The sequence below is a fragment of the Delphinapterus leucas genome, chromosome 11, assembly GCF_059928025.1.
Source record: "Delphinapterus leucas isolate spDelLeu-1000000601 "Yukka" chromosome 11, BTC_Dleu_Yukka2, whole genome shotgun sequence".
Classification (NCBI taxonomy): Eukaryota; Metazoa; Chordata; class Mammalia; order Artiodactyla; family Monodontidae; genus Delphinapterus; species Delphinapterus leucas.
This window is the reverse complement of record NC_143139.1, coordinates 95,512,024-95,534,277: the sequence shown is the minus strand read 5'-3', so window position 1 is coordinate 95,534,277 and position 22,254 is coordinate 95,512,024. Positions and strand designations below refer to the sequence as shown.

General features: G+C 47.1%; 1 protein-coding gene across 3 annotated transcripts in view; it reads right to left on the bottom strand.

Moving 5' to 3' along the window:
• Nucleotides 1-22,254, bottom strand: part of SREBF2 (sterol regulatory element binding transcription factor 2) — a 60,433-nt gene that overhangs the window by 22,749 nt on the left and 15,430 nt on the right. For all 3 annotated transcript variants that reach the window (XM_089921383.1, XM_089921384.1, XM_022597009.3), the window contains exons 2-10: nucleotides 14,989-15,420; nucleotides 13,784-13,965; nucleotides 12,957-13,103; nucleotides 11,325-11,546; nucleotides 10,203-10,317; nucleotides 9,813-9,994; nucleotides 3,344-3,536; nucleotides 2,555-2,736; nucleotides 69-345 (exon numbers count right to left, since the gene is read on the bottom strand). In XM_089921383.1, coding sequence (XP_089777509.1) covers nucleotides 69-345; nucleotides 2,555-2,736; nucleotides 3,344-3,536; nucleotides 9,813-9,994; nucleotides 10,203-10,317; nucleotides 11,325-11,546; nucleotides 12,957-13,103; nucleotides 13,784-13,965; nucleotides 14,989-15,420 — 1,932 coding nt within the window. The remainder of the gene's footprint in view (nucleotides 1-68; nucleotides 346-2,554; nucleotides 2,737-3,343; nucleotides 3,537-9,812; nucleotides 9,995-10,202; nucleotides 10,318-11,324; nucleotides 11,547-12,956; nucleotides 13,104-13,783; nucleotides 13,966-14,988; nucleotides 15,421-22,254) is intronic.

Below are 22,254 nucleotides of genomic sequence, written 5' to 3'. Positions count from 1 at the left end.
CTGCGCCAGGGTGGAGCGATGGCATGGGGGCACTTCGAGGCAAGACAGGCCGTGGTGGCAGCCCTCACCTGTGATGTGCAGCTGGTGCAGCCTGTGATAGGCCAGGGCTGCATCCCGAGCGCTGGTCTTAGCTTCCTCCTCAAAGCCTGCGGCAGTGGCCAGGGTGGCCCGCCGGTGCTGGAAGACCTTCTTGAGCAGCCAGCGCACCAGGCGCAGCTTCTGCAGGCTGTAGCGGATCACGTTCCAGGAGAGGCTGCAGGCCAGGTCTAGGCGGGAGGTGGGCAGTGCCCGGCCCAACACCGACAGGCAGGTTTGCAGGTTTGCAGCGGCAGCTGCAAAATCCCCCTAGCAAGAAGCAGGAAGGTGTAATGTTCGCTGGCCTTGATGTGGCCTTTTTGTTTTACTTTAACAAAAACTCTTACTTTCTCTTCACCCCTCCAGACTATTAGAGTAATACATACTCACTGAAGAAAATCTGGGAAAATTTAGAAAGCTACAAAAAAGTAAAAAGAAATCACCTGTAATCTTATCCCCCAGAAAGAATGACTGCTGACATTTTAATATATTTCCTCCCAGTCTTTTTACTAAATTGGGATGGTACTGTGTTATATCTTCAAGCAAATACTATTCAGAATTTCAGAATTTATGTATGTAGCTTTCATACATAAGGTGATGACATGGATCTAGATGATGAACGATGTGATCTTTTAGGTTCTCAAAGTGTTCCCAGAGATCAGTAGCATCTTGTTAGATGCTACTGGTTTCTGGGAATCTTGTGAGAAATGTGAATTCTTCGTGCCTCACCCTAACCCTCCCCCCCCACCCCCCTACCTAATGAATCAGAGCCTCTGGGGTCGGGGCCTCTGGGTGATCCTAATGTCTGCTGACGTTTGAGAACCACAGTTTTAGGCAAATACACAGCTAAACTACTCTAACCAAGGATCTGAACAACTCCCTGCCAACCTGAGAGGGTCTAGCAGGGAGTCTACTGCCCTGTATTGAAGGCCTTTTTCTCTGTTTTTCTCATAACTGGAGGCGACACAGTCTTGAGAAACTGAAGTAAACGCTCTTCTCCTTTCCCATCACGCAGTGGGTATGATACCTGTACTTTCCTTCCTGCACCATTACAGAAAAGAGGATCCTTACAAGGGGAAAGTGGATGCCAACGCTCTGAGGATGACAATCTCTGAGGTGGTGCTGCCATCCTTCCAGCCAGGAGAAGCACCTGTGTTTACAGATGCCAAAGGAGGTGGGCCTTTCACTGTGTCTCCTGGCTCCTCTTTCCCATCTTTCCCAGGAAGGTTGGCTGTTTCCAAGGCTCGGGCTTTGGCTCTTGTCTCTTCCAACTCACCAGTCCAACTCGCCCTTGAGTGCCCTCCCCTGGCAGACGCACAGCTTCCAACACACCCTGGTCCCGACCCATCTTGGCCACCACGGCCTGCCTCCTGGTCGGGAAGCTTCTCACCCTCAGGGCCCTCTCACAGCACTTTCAAGCAACACGGTTAGACGGAGTCTACCACAGCTTCCAGCCTCCCCCACCTCTGAGTCACTGTCACTGCCACTTTCCTTCCATTTCACATCTCAGGTATTTCTTGAATTCATGCCTTTCCTTTCAATTTCCAGCTCCTTGTCACCTCTCACCCAGCCTCTTCTAAGAGCACCCTCACTTGCTTCCATGCATCTGTGTCTCCCTCCTCCAACCCACCCTTCATATAGCCACCAGAATGACGTTCGTAAAACACAGCCCTGAACCTGTCTCTAGGATAAACATCTAGGGGTACGTGTCATCCTGCGTTAGGGGTGGCGCCAACAACCACACCTATATTGCAGTAGCCGCAGCCCTGGACATGGCTGACAGGTCCACTGACAGACTGGCTGGCCAAATTCTCTCTTGTGGGCTCCGCAGCTGGCAGGCGGGGAGAGCAAGCCCATGGCTACCTGCTGCCGAGGGCTGGACTGGTCCTTGCTCCTCCCGAGACACGGGTGTTTAACTCTTCCTTCCGTGCCGTGAGTTTGCCCCAGAATCCTTCCCATAAACTCCTTTGTTGATTTCAAAAGAGGACTTGCAGCGAATTTTCCTGCTCAAAAACCTTCCTGGTTCTCCAGAGAACTGGGACAAAAACCTCAAATCAGTTACTAGTCAAATACGTCTCCAACTTGGGCCCTAGCTACACTACCAGCCTTAGCCCTCGTCTCCCCTGACATATCCTACACTCCAGACGTACCCATCTACTTGCCAGTCTCCCAGAAGCCCACCTATTCCTGCCATCCTCTCCCCTTGGAAGGGCCTTCCTGCTCTTGACCACTCTGCTCACACCCCAGACTCCCAGAGCACTTTACTCTCCCGTCATATTACAGACTAGAGATCAGCTCGTGTCCGTGTAATCACTTCTGCCTAGGTGCCCTCTCCTCCGCTGCCCTGTAACTGTTGGGGGTAGGGTCCCCTCGTCCTCTTGCCCCCGGGGTATTTTTATACGCTGGGGTGTTGGAATAAGTTGCTGAGTTATGGGCCGAGCCTGGGGGAGGAAGGGGAAAGGCAGGCAGCAGGACTCACCCGGGCCAGGTCCAGGTCTGCCTGCTTCCGGTGCCTCCAGAAGGTGACTGAGGAGCGCGAATGCGGCCGGATCACTGGCTCCCCGTGGACCAGCAGCTTCACAAAGACGCTCAGGACAATCACACCGTTCACCAGCCACAAGAGGAGCGTTGGCATCATCCAGTCAAACCAGCCCGCAGAACCTAAGGAGGAGCGTCTCAGCTGAGCCCGTGGGGAAGCGCCTCCTGAAGCAGCCCTGGGAGACTGCAGGGCACCTGACTGACCCCTCACTGTGAGAGGAAAGAGCCTCCTACCTCATTTTTGGAACAAATGCGATTGCTTCATTTAGTAGCAATGTCGAAGTGCATAGGGGAGGAATAATACATGCACCTTAATCCACACTATAGCAAATTTGGGACAGTTCTACAGCCTAACTAGGAACCCTGTAGCCCTTGTCACTATGGGGCAGGATGCCACAAAAATCTTTGTTAGCCAAGGCAGGGTTAGGCCACTGGTTTAATGACTCAGGCAGTAAGAACACCGCATCCTCCTTCAAACAGCCACACCCTCAAACCCCCAATTAAGGCAGTGCAGGGTCCTGATTTGTTTTGCTCTTTCTGACTGAACTTGGGTTTGCCCTGTTACTTCCGAAATGCGACTTATGCCAGTCCCTACCAGAAGCAAGCAGGCGGGGGCCCCCTACGAAAGCCCTTCGGGACCTGGTGGACAAGCCGAGTGGCTGCATGCAGGGCCTTCTCCTGCCACAGCAGCCCACCCAGGCCCGGGTGGCACGAGGGGCCTTCCACCTACCTGACTCGAGAGATAGCATGCTGCGGCCAGAGCCTGAGTGTGGATGCTGGTCCGAGTCGTGGGCCCCTCCCCATTGCAGCAGGGCGGTCAGGGGGTTAAAGGAGAGGCACAGGAAGGTGAGGACACACAGCAGGATTCGCGAGCGGTCCACCATGCCAAGTGCTACAGGAGGAGAGTCTGGCTCATCTTTGACCTTCAGAACAGGGGGTCACAGGTTAGAACGAATACTGTGTGGATTTTTATAGCATTTTACTTTTATATATATGGGAATCAGATCATGAGATTTAAATTCAAGACCATTAAGTCAGATGGGAATAAAGCACTTGCCCTCTTGCCATCTGGGAGAAGAACATGTTCTAAAGACCAGAGGGACATGAGCTCTGCTTTTACAACAAAGCTCCATCACAAAAGAGAACACTCTGCAGGATTCTGTTTCAGTGTAATTCCACAACAGGCAAGCTAATCTAAAGCGACAGAAGGCAGATCAGAAGTTGTCTCAGGCTGGAGAGACGTGTGTGCACTTCCTGCAAAGTGTAAGTTCATGGGAGATAAAAATGTTCTATATCATTTTGTTCTAAACTAGAAGAGATTTATTCATTTATCATTTTGTTGTTTTTTTATAAATTTATTTATTTTTATTTTATTTATTTTTGGCTGCATTGGGTCTTTGTTGATGCGTGCGGGCTTTCTCTAGTTGCGGTGAGCAGGGGCTACTCTTCCTTGCGGTGCGCGGGCTTCTCATTGCGGTGGCTTCTCTTGTTGCGGAGCACGGGCTCTAGGCACGCAAGCTTCAGTAGTTGCTGCACGCAGGCTCAGTAGTTGTGGCTCCCGGGCTCTAGAGTGCAGGCTCAGTAGTTGTGGTGCACGGGCTTAGTAGCTCCGTGGCATGTGGGATCTTCCTGGACCAGGGCTTGAACCTGTGTCCGCTGCACTGGCAGGTGGACTCTTAACCACTGCACCACCAGGGAAGCCCCATTTATTGTTTTTTGTTTTGGTTTGGTTTTTTTGGCTGCACCACACAGCTGATAAGATCTTAGTTCCCTGACCAGGGATCAAACCCGGGCCCTCAGCAGTGAAAGAGTGGAGTCCCAACCACTGGACCTCCAGGGAATTCCCTATTGTTATTTTTTAATTGAAGTATAATTGACCTACAACACTATGTTGGTTCGAGGTACACAACAGAGTGACTCGGTATTTTCATACATTACATCAGCTCCATGGTAAGTCTAGTTACCATCTGTCACCATACAAAAGCACTACGATACTACTGACTATATTCCCCATGTTGTATATTTCACCCTTGTGACATTTATTTTGTAACTGGAAGTTTGTAGTATCTTTTTTTTTAATTTTTTTTTTAGTTTGTAGTATCTCTTAACCTCCCTCAGCTATTTCACTCACCCTCCCAACTCCCTCCCCTCTGGCAAACACCCATTTGTTCTCTGTATCTACCAGTCTGTTTCGTTTTGTTGTGTTCGTCCATTCATTTTGTTTTTTAGATTCCACATATAAGTGAAATCCTATGTATTTGTCTTTGTCTGACTCATTTCACTTAGCATAATACCCTCTAGGATCATACATGGTGTGACAACATCTCATTCTTTTTTACAGCTGAGTAACATTACACGGTATATATATATATATATATATATATATATACACCACATCTTCTTTATCTACTCATCTATCTGTGGGCACTTAGGTTGCTTCCATATCTTGGGCTATTGTAAATAATGCTGCAATGAACATAACTTTTTGAATTACTGTTTTTGTTTTCTTTCAGAAAAATACCCAGAAGTGGAACTGCTGGATTGGATGGTAGTTCTATTGCAAATTTTTTGAGGAACCTTCCGACTGTTTTCCACAGTGGCTGTATCAATTTTCATTTCCACCAATAGTGCATGAGGGTCCCCTTTTCTCCACATCCTCACCAACACCTATCATTCTCTGTCTCTTTTATTACACTTAGCATAACACCCTCTAGGTCCATCCACGTTGTCACAAATGGCAAGATTTCACTCTTTTCTTATGGCTAGTATTTCATTGCATATATACCACATCTTCTTTATCCATTCATCTATTTCTGGGCACTCAGGTTGCTTCCTTATCTTGGCTATTGTAAATAATGCTGCAACGAATACAGGGGTGCATATGTCTTTTTTTTTTTTTTTTTTTTTTAATATTTACTTCTTTGGCTGTGCCGGGTCTTAGTTGTGGCATGCAGGATCTTCGTTGCTGCGTGTGGGATCTTTTTAGTTGCGGCATGAGAAATCTTAGTTGTGGCATGCAGGATCTAGTCCCCTGACAAGGGATTGAACCCATGCCCCCTACAATGGAAGCTTGGAGTCCTGACCACTGGACCACCAGGGAATTCCTGATGTTGAGCATCTTTTCATGTGCCTGTTGGCCATTTATATGTCTTGCAAAAATGTCTATTCATGTCTTCTGCCCATTTTAAAATTGTTGTTTGGGGGGTTTTCTGATGTTGAGTTGTACGACTTCTTTGAAAATTTTGGATACTAACCCCTTATTAGATATATTGTTTGCAAATACCTTCCTCCATTCAGTAGGTAGCCTTTTAGTTTTGTTAGTAGTCTCCTTTGCTGTGCAAAAGGTTTTTCTTTTGTTATTTTTTTTTTAGGGTTACATCCGTCTACTCTTTTTTTTTCTTAATTTATTTTTATTTTTAGCTGTGTCAGGTCTTAGTTGTGGCACGCAGAATCTTTTTGTTGTGGTACGCGGGCTCTCCGTTGTGGCGTGTGGGTTTCTCTCTAGTTGTAGCCCGTGGGCTTCTCTCTAGTTGTGGCGGGCGGGTTTTTCTCTCTCTAGTTGTGGGGCGCAGGTTCCAGAGCACTTGGGCTCTGTAGTTGTGGCGTTTGGGCTCCAGAGCGCATGGGTTTTGTGGTTTGTGGTATGCAGCCTCTCTAGTTGAGATGCGTGGGCTCAGTAGTTGTGGCGCATAGGCTTAGTTGCCCAGTGGCATGTGGGATCTTAGTTCCCCGACCAGGGATCGAACCTGTGTCTCCTGCATTGGAAGGCAGATTCTTTACCACTGGACCACCAGGGAAGTCCCAATGCAAAAGCTTTTTAATTTGATGTAGTCCCATTTGTTTATTTTTGCTTTTGTTCCCCTTGCCTGAGGAGACACAGCTCCCCTCAGATTGCTAAGACCAGATTTCCCTGGTGGTGCAGTGGTTAAGAATCCACCTGCCAATGCACGGGACACAGGTTCGAGCCCCAGTCCGGGAAGATCCCACATGCTGCAGAGCAATGAAGCCCATGCGCCGCAACTACCAAACCTGTACTCCAGGGCCTGCAAACCACAACTGCTGAGCCCGTGTGCCACAACTACTGAAGCCCGTGCGCCTAGAGCCCGTGCTCTGCAACAAGAGAAGCCACAGCGATGAGAAGCCCATGCACCGCGATGAAGAGTAGCCCCCACTCGCTGCAGCTAGAGAAAGCCTGCGCACGCAACAACAAAGACCCAACGCAGCCAAAAATAAATAAATTAAAATTAATTAATTAATTTTTAAAAATTGCTAAGACCAATAACAAAGAGCATACTGTCTATGTTTTCTTCTGGGAGTCTTATGGTTTCAGGTCTTACATTTAAGTCTTTGATCCATTTTGAGTTTATTTTTGTAGATGGTGTGAGAAAGTAGTCCAGTTGATTCTTCTGCACGTAGCTGTCCCATTTTCCCAGCACCATTTATTGAAGAAGCTGTCATTTCCCCTTTGTATATTCTTGCCTCCTTTGTCATAGATTTAAGTATGGGTTTGTTTCTAGGCTCTCTATTCTATTCCATTGATCATGTGTCTGTTTTTGTGCCAGTACCACACTGTTTTGATTACTGTAGTCTGAAATCACGGAATGTGCTACCTCCAGCTCTGTTGTTCTTTCTCAAGATTGTTTTGGCTATTTGGGGTCCTTTGTGTTTCCACATAAATTTTAGAATTATTTGTTCTAGTTCTGTGAAAAATGTCTTTGGTATTTTGACAGGGATTGCACTGAATCTGTAGGTTGCCTTGAGGAATATGGTCGTTTTAACGGTATTAATTCTTCCAACCCATGAGCACAATATACCTTTCCATCTGTTTGTGTTGTCATCAATTTGTTTCATCAATGTCTTATAGTTTTTCCAGTACAGGTCTTTTACCTACTTGGTTAGATTTATTCCTAGGCATTTTCTTCTTTTCGATGCAATTGTAAATGGGATTGTTTTTCATTTCTCTTTCTGATACTTTGTTGTTAGTGTATAGAAATGTAACAGATTTCTGTATATTAATTTTGTATCCTGCAAACTTACTGATTTTATTTATTAGTTCTAACAGTTTTTTGAAGGTGTCTTTAGAATTTCTATATATAGTATCATGTCATCTGCAAACAGTGACAGTATTTTTTTGTTTGTTTATTTATTTATTTTTGGCTGCATTGGGTCCTTGTTGCTGCGTGTGGGCTTCCTCTAGTTGCAGCAAGTGGGGGCTACTCTTTGTTGCGGTGCGCAGGCTTCTCATTGCAGTGGCTTCTCTTGTTGCGGAGCATGGGCTCTAGGTGTGCGGGCTTCAGTAGTTGTGGCACACGGGCTCAGCAGTTGTGGCTTGCGGGCTCTGGAGGGCAGGCTCAGTAGTTGTGGCACACAGGCTTAGTTGCTCCGCGGCACGTGGGATCTTCCCGGACCAGGGATTGAACCCGTGTCCCCTGCATTGGCAGGAGGACTCCCAACCACTATGCCACCAGAGAAGCCCAACAGTGACACTTTTACTTCTTCCTTTCCAATTTGGATTCCTTTTATTTCTTTTTCTTGTCTGATCACTGTGGCTAGGACTTCCAATTCTATGGAGAATAAAAGTGGTGAGAGTGGGCATCCTTGCCTTGTTCCTGATCTTGGAAGAAACGCTTTCAGCTTTTTACTCTATATCTTGATTACTGTGAGTTACATAAGTGTATACATTTGTTAAAACTCACCATACTGCACGATACAGTAAAATAGGTGTGCTGTATCACATATAAATTACACCTCAAAGTTGATTAAAGACCATACTTTAGTATGAACCTATTTACAGAAGCTTGCTTATTCTTTTTTTTTTTTTTTTTAGCCGCACCACACAGCTAACAGGATCTTAGTGCCCCAACCAGGGATTGAACCTGGGCCTTCAGTAGTGAAAGTGTGGAGTCCTAACCACTGGACTGCCAGGGAATTCCCAGATGCTTGCCTATATCTAAAACCACAACATCGTTTTGTTTTCTCCCCAGTTTTACAGAGGGAGAACTGGAGGCAGAGGCCCTGCCTGCCCAGGGAGCCTAAGGAGGGAGGGAGACTGGAACCAGATCTCCGCTGACTCCCAGGGTGTACATCCCACACAACTCGTTTTCAGTATTTTTAAACCATTTGAAAATTTCTTCTGAGGATTCAGACACCTATCTAATTCAACGTATATGTGGCCTTTTGTTACCAAGCAGAATCACATTTATAAAATATTTCAAAAATAGAGCTTCCTTAATAAAATTAAGTACATGATACAATAAATGGTCTGATCAAAAACTTATGCTAGGGGCTTCCCTGGTGGCACAGTGGTTGGGAATCCGCCTGCCAGTGAAGGGGACCCAGGTTCGAGCCCTGGTCCGGGAAGATCCCACATGCCAAGGAGCAACTGGGCCCGTTCACCACAACTACTGAGAGCCTGCACTCTAGAGCCTGTGCTCCGCAACAAAAGAAGCCACCGTGGTGGGGGGCCTGTGCACCGCGACGAGGAGTGGTCCCCGCTGGCCGCAACTAGAGAAGGCCCTCGCGTAGCAATGAAGACCCAACGCAGCCAAAAATAAACAAATAAAATAAATTTTAAAAAAAACTTACGCTAGAAGGGAACTCTGTGCTTTTGAGGCCAGAAACTGCCAATGTCAAAATACAGCACAAACCCCAGTGGTCTCCACAGGTTCCTGGGAAGATCATTAGGCTTGAGCCTCTTTTAACGAATTCCATTAAACAAGAATTGCCAGGGGCTTTCTTCCACAATTAAAGGCCCTTGGTAGGAATGTTATCTGTTAGACTGCAAACTGTAATCATTTCCCAAAGAGGACCCAGAGGCAGCATCATCCTAACCCAACTGATCAACCTCACAAAGTGGTCGTGCCAGGCTCATTATGGGTGAGGGAAGCGATGAGGCGCCTCCAGCAACTCCTAGCTCCGCACAACAGCCGCTGTGTGTTCCCACGCTGGATTTGGCCATTATTCCCCTCTGATGGGCCCTTTCAGCAAGGACCAGTAAAACCAGAGGTTGTATCCCCATACAGAGTCAGCTTTCTTTTTCTTTATTCTCCAGTACGTGGCTAATTTCACAGAATTCTCGTTCCTCTCCAGCCCAGGGCCTCTGAACACCTGACCTGGACCGCTGTCTGCAGCCTCCCCACTATTAACTTCGGGGAGATGAGAGAGATTCCAGGGGTCAGGGGATTTCAAAAACTCATTACCTTTGCGTCATCCAATAGAGGGCTTCCTGGCTCAGAGTCGATGGAGTAGGGGGAGAAGCCTGCCTGGGACCCTGAGTCGGAGGCCGGAGGCGACATCAGAAGGACATTCTGATTAAAGTCATCGATCTTCAGGTCCACGTCATTGTCCACCAGGCTGCCTAGGTCAATGCCCTTCAAGAGCTCTGTAAAGAAAACCCTACCTGGCAAACGGTCCGTTGTATAGCACCCCACCTGGGCTGGAGCTGGGCTAGGTGAGGGATGCACAGCCCCTGCTCCTGCTTCACCCCTGAAGGCACCTTTTACACAACAGTGGACCCTGCCCGGTGCCCAGCACAGGACTTCTACTATAACCGCAAAGTCTGAAACCCTTTTCTCAACGAGCACACTTACTGTTCTTCTGATTTGCCAGTTTCAGCACCATGTTCTCCTGGCGCAGTTTATGATTGACCTGCTGCAAGTATTTGATGTAGTCAATGGCCTTCCTCAGAACGCCAGACTTGTGCATCTGGGAAGGAAGACGGGTGAAAAACACGGTGGCGTCAGACCAGCTTGCACAGTGAAGAGAGCAGAGGCCCAGAGCTCAGGCTCTGGAGTGGGAGGTGCTGAGTTCAGATGCTGACTCTCCCACTACTTAGCTGTGCAACCCAGGACAAGTTACTCAACATCTCTGAACCTCACTTTCCTCCTCCGTGAAATAGGGAAAATGATAGTATATGAGTCATAGGCTTGCCATGAAGATTAAATGAGCTAATATGTGTAAAGGGTTTAGCCTCTGGCCTGGCACACAGTAACACTATATATTAGCTGTTACTCCTACTTCCTATGATAATCCTAGCATCAAAACAAACTTTAAGGAAAACAAATGACAAACAAAAAACCAGAGTACTGTTGGCTGGTTATCTTAAGTAAACGTATATTAGTACCTTTCAGATTTGTAGGCTACAAGGAAAATTATATTTTCTTTCAAAATAGAGGTAAAGATAAACAGATAACAGGTAAAAAAAATCTCCTATGTGCCAAAGCCAAAAGATACATTCATTGAAACACCAGAAATTTATGAAAAATCAATTTCCTCTATTTGTTCCTTGTCAAAGATCCAATCTCCATTTTTCCTCCTCCCTAAAAGGTTAAAATATTGTTAGCCATCCCTGAATACAATTAAACATATGCCAAAAATGCCATCAGCTGCCTCAGATGCACACACGGTTGTGTACCTGGCCATCAGTGAGCAGTAGGTGTCTGCGACACGGTGGTGGTAGTGGGGGGGGGGGGTGGCCACCACCACTGCAGAGCAGACTCAAAGGTCCAGGCAGGCCACTGCCTTACCAACACCCAACAGTTAATATTTTATAATCCTGGTATTTCAAAACACCAAGATGCTTTAGTAAGAGAGCATCTTTAACTATTCTTGCATTCACTCAGCCTGGGCCTGGGTCTTCCCTAAATTCCTGCAGCAAAGACAGATAGAGGGGAGATGATGGGGCATGAAATAACATTTTGCTTGGCACCTACCTTGGCATCTGTCCCCATGACCAGGTCCTTCAACTCAATGATTTTGTCATTGATGGAGGAGCGATACCGCTTCTCAATGATGTTGTGTGTCGTCCTCCTTTCTCCTTCCTTGGGGGGCTCTAGCTGCTTGACTCCCCCAGGTACCTGCTTAATGGGCACTTTCTCTTGTCCCATCATCACAGGCATTGTGGTCAGAATGGTCCCATTGCTGCCCACCAGGGTCTAGAACAGACACAAGGGCAGAATGACCACTTGGTTAGTCTGAGTAAAGCAACCTCGCAACACAAACCCACTGGCCCTGGCCACGTGGCATCACCTGAAAACGCTGTGTAGCCTGACACCCTTCCTGGGTTAATTAAGTCCAGAAGCCTTAGGAGCTGTGGTACCTCAGGTACTGTGCCCCTTTCAGAGTCACTGTTGATTAGTCATGTGCCACAACAGCATTCATGTGGATAAACACCAACCTTTGATGTAGGGATGCCAGAAACACGTCATGTGATTCCTGCTTTGCTGTCGACCCATTAGCCACCTCTGAGCTCGCACACAATGCACCAACCACAAAACTTCCTCCTGGTGTATGGCACGTATTTTCCTCTCACATGACGGTGAAGTTAACTTACTGCATTTCCTTATACGATTTGCCCATCAAAAAGCTCAAGGGCAGAAGTGAAAATCAGAGCCATTTTATTAAACAGACCAACTAGAGAGGCTTCCCCTTGTTTTCCCCTCAAATCTGCTTTTCCTGCTCTTTGTTTCTGTTTTCACTACTTTTAGTTTTATTTTCTTCAACAAATGGCCTCAATATCCAAATGGCCAATGAACACAAAAAGCTTCTTAACTTCATTAGTCATCAAGAAATAATTCACACATAGTAAAAAGCACACATTTTAAGTGTACAGCTTAATGGAATTGTGATGTATGCATACAATGTGTGTAACCAAGGTAACCCTGACCAAGACACAGACCATTTCTATCCCCTTAGAAAGTTCCCTCATGCCCCTTCCCCCAGAGCAGTAATCATGCTCTGACTTCCAGCACCATCTTCCTGAACTCTGTATAAATGGAATCATCAGCAGGGACTCTTTGTGATAAGCACCTTTTGCTCAGTGTACTATTTTTGAGGTTTAGCCACGTAGTTGTATGTATCAATAGTTCTTTTTGGATGGATAGTTGGGTTGTTTCTAGTTCTTGGCTTTTATGAGTAAGGTTTGCTTTTGAATTCTGATCACTTTTTTCTCTCAGACTCTCTTGCCACAAGATGAGACAGTGGCCAAGACCCTACAACTGAAGTATGGGTGCCTTTCATGTCCCCCACCTTGGAGCCCCTCCCTTCCTGGGGGGCCTAAACCTCCATCAGCAGGACCTAAGAGGCAGATGACCCTGTGTGGAGCTGTTGCCCAGAAACTGGGGCTCCTCTGCTGTTCCTCTCTTGCCCCTCATAAACCCTAGTACTCCCACATAACACTCGGTGCTGGTACTTCTTAAGGGGAAAAAAACCCTAAAATGGGGTAATTTTGCAATCTGACATACTGCATAGAGCTGTCGCATCTATTCAGTATCTGGAGGCTTCATTACCATCTCTGAGGCCTAAAACCCCCAAGAAGCGGGGGTGGGGTGGGGGGCAGCTCTTACCGGAACTTGAAGGGCAGCTGTCTGGATGGGGGTGGTGAGGGCAGTGAGGGCTGGGTTCTGGACTGCGGCCATCACAGGGCTGCCATCTGTCTTCAGTGTGGTCAAAACAAGGGAATCTGTCTTGATGATCTGAGGCTGTACCAGGACCTGGATGGAAAAGGAAGAAAAGGAAAAGGAAGGTAGCATTACTTTTCTATTTTGCATTACTTCTTCCTGCACAGACCTTCCAGAAAAGAATGAGAAAATAAAATTTTCATAAAACTGAGAATGTAGCTTGATTACTGGGTTGCCGGGGAGCAGGCGTACAGCTAAAGAGGGTTCTGGGTTGGAAGGCTGAAAGGCTTTGAGGAGAGCAATGCCAGCGGCCTAGCAGGGGCAGAGCAAGCATGGCTCGGGTGGACAGTGGAAGGAAGAGAGACCTGATTGTGGACAAACTTAGGAATGTGAGGAAAAGGGCTGGGAAGCAAAAATGGTAAACCTGGATTGTTTTTTAAAGCTAACTTACTTCATTAGTTAGAAATACAGTCCACTATGATACACAGCTTAAGAACATTCTGGCACATTTCTTTTCAGTTTTATACCCATTACATGTGTAAATGAGTTAATACACCAGCATTTACTGAGTTTAGGTGGGTGCCGGTGTGCATCTGCAGACGTCTTCTCTGCCAGGTCTCACGGGTGCCTCGTAAGGTCCAGGTGCCCCACCTGCCCTGCAAGCTGCTCCCTCACACTCCGCTGGTCCTGCTTAGCATGTAGACCACATCTTCAACCACAGGCCGGCCAAGAGCCCCAACCAAGGCCTCCCTGAAATCTTGTCAGCCACCTACCGGTACCTGCTGCACCTGGGGCGCAGCAACTGTCTGCACCGTGGCCGGGGCGAGGGTCTGCAGCGTGCCATTGGCTGTCTGCGTCAGCACCCGCTGGGCCTGCACCGTCTGCACCTGCTGCTGGATGGTGACCGGCTGCACCTGGGAGGATGTCACTAGGCTTTGGACTTGAGGCTGAAGGACTTGGGAAAAGAGGAGAAAAAAAGTCACGTGGACGGGGAATGCATTCTGTCACCGTAGCTGTGGCAATAACCGAGGCTGGAGTGCCTCCTAACGATCCCAACTCCCCACCTGTTGCTGAAGAAGATGTGCACAGCCATTTACAAGCTGGTCTAGATGACAAGAACATCCCATAAGGGCTGCATCAATTTCTGAGGGAACGAGTACAAATTACTTCATTACTCTGATGCTGGGGTGGAGGTGAGGGAAGCTAATCAGCAAGTGACTGCACCCAGCAAGGGAGTTAACAGGTGTTGAGAGCCAACTCCCTGGGGCTTCATTTCCTCCCGTGAAGTGAATGGAAGGTGCACTTTGGGATGAGGGTCTCAGCTTTTCTCTTTGTGGCCTCCCCCCAGCCCCTAAACCCTTGAAGCCCATTAAAGACCTGTCAGATCCTTTGAAATTAGTAGAGCAATACTAACCCCACCCAGGGGTCCCCACAGGGTCACAGAGCAATCTGATGAAAAGGTGCTGGGACACAGCACAACACAGAAAGTCCCTCATTCACTCAGCACACACCGAGGGCCTACTGTGAGGCCCGCCAGTCGGAGACACGGCACCTATGTTAAAAGGAGTACTCTTCTCTGCAGTGGATGCTCAGGAGATGTCTCCTGGATGAATGGTTCTCAACCTACAGGTGCTGAGATCTTCCTGGTACCTGGGTGAGTTTCAAGACTAATTTTATTCAAGCCCCCACCTCTAGTTACCAGGACATCCCTGTGGCTACTGTGCCCGCTGGAGTCTCTGACCACGCATCCTTGAAACAGGCACAGTAGACATTAAGGTATTTGAAGAGACCAAATGTGTTCCTGCACCACTATGCTTACTGCCAGCTACTGAAACCTCATTCAGACAGGGCCAAGCTGATAGGCTGTGTCATCCCCAGAGAGGGCAGAACTATTTACAGTCTACCTCGGAAGTGTCTGCAAACTGGCATGAAAACTTTTGAACCAACCAATCGCTATCACATCTGAGTTCTGAGTCACCTTGAAAGCTGGTAGCTGCGTTCTGGTATATCAAAGGCTGCTGGATGATCCTCGTCTGGGGAGCGGTGCTGAATGTCGGGGTGATCATTACTGTCTGCTGCTGCAGCTGAGCTGGAGGCTGGGGCTGGGGCTGGGGGCGGGGCTGAAGAACGGGAGTTGCCCTTGGCGGAGGGGGAACCGCGGTGGGGGGAGCCTTGACTTGTAGGGCTGGAGCCTGGGGGGAGGTAGCCGAGGGCGAGAAGGAAGGTAACGGGACCTGGCTGAAGGACCGCTGCACCGAGGGGTCCCCGGCTCCGGCTCCGCCACCGCTGCTGCCGCCATTGCTGCTGCCGCTGTTGCCACTTCCACCACCGCCAGGAAAGGAGCTGCACAGCTGCTCTGAGAACAAGTCAGGGAACTCTCCCACTTGATTGCTGACAAACTGCAGCATCTCTGTGAGCAAATGGAAAGGAGTAATTCTACTGCCAACCAAAATATCTATTAACTTTCAAATTTGCTTAAGAAACCGAGGCATGAAAATCCAATAGCTTTCCCAAGACACTGCAGAGGTGGGTCGCCTCTCTCTCATGGGGGAGTGGGACATGAGTTCACTTGCTTGATGTTCTTCTCCCTCCTCACCACCTCCAGGCTTGTTCTACCCACTTTCCTCATTGTCTGTACCAGGCCTAAGAGGAGCTACCTCTGTGCTGGGTGAATGTTCCTCTTGGAGGGTACGGCTGGTCACATTTTACGGTTGGGGTATTGCTGTCCTGAGTCTTTGGGGCTCAGCAGCCTTGTACCGTGAGGCCACCTCCAGTCTCAGCACTGCTCCCCATGGCAGGGGAGTCCCCAGACCCCAACTCTCCTCACCACAGGCAGACTCTGGGCCTTCTCTCCAAGATGGGCATATCCCTGGGCACTGTTGGTACCCTCAGGAACACTCGGGGATGATAAAGTTGATGGCCTCCAAGTCATGGAACTTTAGAGGTGGAATGGATGGAAAGATCATACACGAAGTCCAGGACAGGGAAATAACTCGGCCAAGGTCACACAGCTCATCGGGGCACAGCAAGGATTAGAACCAGTTCTCTGCCTCCCAGCCTCGCCTTCTTCGACTGTACCCCAGTGCCTTCACTGTCAGAAGGTCAGGGCAGAACAGCCCAGGCCCTGGACCCCTCTGGCTGTGCCCCTTTCCTCTGGGCAAGGAGCCTGTGGAGCCAAGGGGATGTGTCCGCTGAAGACCATGCCGCCTTCTATTGACAGATCATGCTCCAAGTACCCGGGACCCCTAAATTCCCAGCCCAGAGGGCCTCTTCCCCTGCTTCATCCTCCCAATGGTTTACCCAAATCGAACTTAATCCACAATTAACAACTCATCTCTCATGACTCCTTCCTCCCCATAGGGCTGCTCCCCATTAGGAGTCTGGGGCCTCAACTTTGACCCAGATATGTTCAGATCTACAATTCTCTCCCCTGTCCACATTCTCTCCCCTTTCCTCTCCAACACATTCCCAAAAAGCTACTGCTTGTTCCTAAACTCTGGCACCCTCCTCTCAAAACCCTCAAGGCTGCAGGATGCTCTGATTTGGTCACCAAAAAGAAAAAACAAACAAAAACGAAAAACAAAGCCCCCAAACACTGTCTCCATTCATTCGTCAAACCTCCACCAGCAAGTCCCTCCCAGGTTTCTAGCAGTGTGTGTGTCTGTGTGTGTCTGTGTGTGTGAGGGGGAGGAATCTGGGCTATAAAGAGTCTTATGTTAGGCAAGCAGAAAGCTACCAGGGGTTTCTAGCACGACCTCCACACAGGATAACTGGAGCTTAGCAGTTCAGCATGTTCAGTGTTCAGTCAGTTCAACCTGCTGGCGAGACCGCATCTCACAAGATTCAATGACTACACGGTGGTGTTATTTACCAACACCTCGACACCCTGCTCTGTCCCCACTCAGCCGTCAGCTGTGGGAGGGAGAAATGGGCAGAATGCCACAGATACTGTAACCTGTACCAACAAATTCCAATTCCTTGTACATGATTAAACTAAGAAATACCCTCAAACTCAGCACAAAATTTAAACAAAACACAACTTGGTGCTGACACATTCCAAGCACAACACAATATTATAAAATGCTTTAAGAAATTAAGAGAAACCTAATAATTCGTTGAGCTTTCCAGAACTCCCATAAAATCCTGACTCTGGGGAATCAACACAGAGGACTACTTTGTGAGCCAAAAGAACATCACTCCCTGGCTGATTGTTCTAAGCCATGGAAAGCTAAGGAGGGCAAAAGAGGCCAGAGGGTAGATGGGCACAGGCTTTGGCACTAGGTGGGTCTCAAAGGGCCCATCAAATCAGCTGTGTGAACGTGGGCAAGTCACTTCTTTCTACACCCTCGTTTGCTTAGTAAGGAGGCTGCCACAAGAAGACTCACTTGGCTTCTTTGTGGTGAGGATTAATAAGAAAATTGATGCACAGTGCTTGGTGGGGGCAGACCCTTACAACAAAGGTCCCTGTCAGTGGTGCTTCTGAAGCCCCACTAAACAGGCACTCGGCTCCACTTATCCTGTCGAGTGCTCTCTAGAACCTTTTGTTGGGGAGACATGGTCTGGCTGGTGAAGTAATGTATGGAGGTCACAAAGCTTAGTTCACAAAGCAGGTTAAGTGTGTGTAGGCAGATGGAATGCGACTGCTTAAATTAAAAAAAAAAAATCCTTTTCGACCCACACATGAGGAGCTCCAGGGAGCTATCTCCAGCCAGGCAGACGGGCACGGGGCTGAGGGGCACAGAGGAGCCGTTAAGACTGAGCATTTGAAGGAAGAAATAACGAAGAGGTTCTTTGAGCCACTGCTGCAGCAGGCACGCTGGGCCTCCCGGGGACCCGTCTGGTCTGCGGTGACACAGAAGGGGAGGCCCACCCAGGCGCAGATCTACTCAGTACCTGGGGGCTACACCTCGGGAGCTCCCCACGTCTCCTGGCTCTTCCCTGCTCCCATTATTCAATCATTCGTGTGCTACGGACAGACAGAGCCATGAAACCTAGAGAAGGAGGCCTGGGAGAAGACAGTTTTTTGTTTTTTTTTTTCAGTACGCAGGCCTCTCACTGTTGTGACCTCTCCCGTTGCGGAGCACAGGCTCCGGACGCGCAGGCTCAGCGGCCATGGCTCACGGGCCCAGCTGCTCCACGGCATGTGGGATCTTCCTGGACCGGGGCACGAACCCGTGTGCCCTGCATCGGCAGGCAGACTCTCAACCACTGCGCCACCAGGGAAGCCCAAGGCAGTTTTTATGGAGGTTTGAAAATGAAGTTTGGCTAGACATGGAAGGCCAGACACGGGCCTCCTTGGAGCTGGGTCGCCCACCCGGGCCTGCAAACCCCAGCTCACCTTGAGGGGGGACTCCTGTCAGCCACCCTCCCCCACCAAGCCACATTCCTGTGTTTAGCTGCTTCATAAACTAAGATTTAAGTTGCTTGATAAAGTAGGCGGGCCCCAAGAAACTATATCTGGGTTTTGATCACGTAACCAAAATTAGAGGCTCCGGCTGTCACCTGTGCCTGACAGTCTCAGGCTTCATCCAAGGAGACCCCAAGTTCACTTGTACTTTACAGAGCTCGCGACCTAGAGGTAACATAAGCCACTGTGTCTGCCTCAGTCTAGTGGCATCTACCTCAGAATGAGGTAATTTGAAATCTGGTCAGATTAATTCTGGTCAAGAATAAAGAATCGGAAGCCCCAAATGGGGTAACGTTGTCTCCAAACCACAGTCAGTCAAAAATTCTTTCAATGGGTATTTGTTACCTAGCCCTGTTAGGTGCCAGAAGAACTACTTTTACAGAAGTCATTTATTCTTATATTTTGAATTTATTATGGATCTTGTGTTAGACAATGTTTTAAAATAATTTTCTTTTTTAAATCATAAAAGTAACATTCGCTACCAAAAAATGTAGAAAAAAGTTAAATGAAAAAATAAAAAATAAAAATCATCCAGCAGGGCTTTCCTGGTGGTTCAGTGGTTGAGAATCTGCCTGCCAATGCAGGGGACACGGGTTCGAGCCCTGGTCTGGGAAGATCCCACCTGCTGTGGAGCAACTGAGCCTGTGAGCCACAACTACTGAGCCCGTATGCCACAACTACTGAAGCCCACGCGCCTAGAGCCCGTGCTCCCAACAACAGAAGCCACCGCAATGAGAAGCCCGCGCACCGCAAAGAAGAGTAGCCCCCGCTCCCCGCAACTAGATAAAGTCCTCGTGCAGCAACAAAGACCCAACACAACCAAAAAAAAAAAAAAAAACATCCAGCAATTCCACCACCCTGAGACATCTACCGCCAATGTTTTGATGTGTATCCTTCCAGACTTCTTCCTATACAAGGCTTGCTTGCAAACACAAGTGTGCACATGTGTGGGATGGTTTTACAAAAATGGGATCACGCTGAAGATGCTATTTTGTCCCTGCTCCCTTTGGGAACAATACATTGTATTGTATTATATTAACGCACCAGACTTTAACCACTTAGTGATGATGGATGAGTGCTTTCATCTTTTCAGCATTATTAACAACACTGACAAAAATCTTTGAACAAGCATCTTTTCCCATTTATCTGATTATTTTCTTAGGATAAATTTCTAGAAATTAAATGGCTGGGTCAAATGACAGGTATATATACTTTGGAAAGGTTACAACAATCTATACGCTTGCCAGTGTTTCCCCGTGGCCAAAAAGTTCAAGTTTTTCTGTAACGTCTTATGGAAAAACTCGAACGAACTCCTTGGCCAACCCAATATTTCTATCCATTTGATAGTGGGAAAAAACAACATCTAATTGTTCTAATTTACATGAATGCGTATTAAATAAGGTCAAACATCACCCCCCCATTTTATTGGCCATTTGTATTCCTTCTTTGTAAATTGCCTGCTCTTGACCTCTGTTCATTTTTCTACTGGGCTGTTTGTCTCTTTTTAGTGATTTTAAAAACTTTCATATATTATGGATATTTGCTCGTTCTTATATATTTGCAAATATTTGCCCCACTTTGTTGGGTTTTTTTTGTTGTTGTTGTTTTGTTTTTTTGCTCAGGAAAGAGAATGGCATGCTCACTGAGAGCTACCCTGGCCTAGTGCTGTAACCTGGGGCAAGTTTTACCTCTCTGAGCCACAGTTTTCTCACTTATAAAATGTGGCTAACAATTGTATCTAACTCGTCATGTTGTTGAGAGATAATTCACATAGAATCTATAGCACAGTGCCTGGCACTTACTATTAGCTAGTACATGTTATACACAGTGGTTTCTGACAGTTAGTTTTGCTTTGACTTTTTTTTTTGGAAAATTCAGATTTGTTCCAATGCATTGGATATATTAGGGAATAATCTGGGCATAACATAAATTTCGTGTTTAATTATGCATGAAAGAAACACTAAAAAATGCAAAAAACCATACCCAGCTGAAATGAGCCACACAGGAAAACAAAAAACGCACACATTTCAAACATCCACCAGCTGTCAGATCACCTGCATGCGTTATGAGCTGTAACCCTCCACATCTGGGGTCATAAATTTCCATCCGACTTCAGAAAACCTTCCTTCCATCACTTCACAATAACTTGCGAGCTATAACCTTCCAATGCCTACTTCCACAAGCAAACCTCAGGTCTTTTTTAAGGTAGAGTGCTACATTTATTGTGGTAGTTATACATTTCTTAGCCACTTAACATCTGTAAAACCGTGCTGTTTAGGGGGTCTTATCTTATTTTTAATTTATTTTTACCGTTTAATTTTAATTTTTTTATTGGGCTATAGTTGATTTACAATGTGAGTTTCAGATGTGCAACACAGTGATTCAAAATCTTTATAGATTATACTCTATTTAAAGTTATTATAAAATATTGGCTATAGTCCCTGTGCTGTACAATAAATATATCCTTGTAGCTTATTTATTTTATACATGGTAGTTTGTACCTCCCTATCTTTTTTTAAGAATGCCTACTTATTTTTTCTCTCTCTTTTCTGGTCACCTATGAAGTTTTTGAGTGTTATGACCCTAACCCCACTTTCCCCATAAGCCCTGTGGTTTTTACTGTGTAATTTTGCATAGTGCGGTAATTTTTAGGAATGTGTATGTTCCATTACAGCAGAACAATTTCAATCCTGTGCAGTAAAATTACACGGTTTCTGTTCCTCCTCCCAAAGATCGTAAGGATATTGACCTAAACTTTCTTCAGTTACTTTTGTTCATCTTTCACATTAGGTCTGCCCAACAAACCTAAGAACACAGAAGCATGGTGTGTGATGTGTGTAAGGCTGTTGGGAGTGAGATGGACCACAACCAGTGGGGGAGAGGGAGGTAAACACAAAATCTAATATCCAGCAAGAATCCTTCTTGAGCAACAAGTATCCTGCTTTCAAGCTGACGATCCTGTCTCCCCTCCTAGGATGATTTTTTTCTAATAATTAAAGAATCTTAAAATTTAAAAAACTGAAGTAAAATGTAGACCCATATCAAGCCTGAGGGTCAATGGTAAGATAACTCTTCGTTTTCCCACCATCTTGCTGTTTGTGATCACCACTGCTTTCCCAGGACCTAAAACATCAATTATCCCCATTCAAGTCACCCAGAGGGGCAGGTAAGGAGCTGGGCTGTCAACCACACCCTTCAACCCAGAAGCCCTGAAATGCAAGCAATAACAGAAGGAACAGGGGGACAGTTACAGCAGGCAAACTGCTGCCTTAAAACTGTTCCACTCAAACAACAGGAGGCACAGCCATTTGGTAAGAAGCTCAGAGCACAGGGACACAATTGTATACTTCAAGGGAATTCTGGGTCACCATCCTGGGGAAAGGGAGTCTGGAGGAGGCACTGAATGACACAGGATGACAAACTAGTGACCTGGGCATCCTATATTTTAAGCGAGGGATGAGTGAACTCTTTTTACTGGCAAAGAAACCACAAAGGGAAACTGGGTGGGGAGGTGGGGTTCTTAAGTGCTTGTGTTCCACAACACACACAAATGTGTCATATATTCCTTTGCACATATCAAGTATTACATAATAAAATAAAACATTTGAAAATTAAGAGAAAAAGAAAACACAAAGAGAAGCCAAGTCATTCTCAAATGGCCTCTGGTCTGCTCTGTCCGGCTCTCTCGCCACCTGCCCAGGCTGGGTATCAGGGGCAGCCCCAGAGGGCCCCAGCTCAGTTGGCCGGTCCTGGCTTCTCTGGTCCAACACAGCAGGAGACCCGAGCCAGCTCTTGAGTTTCAATCAAAAGAGAGTGATCTTTGGCACTACCTTCAAT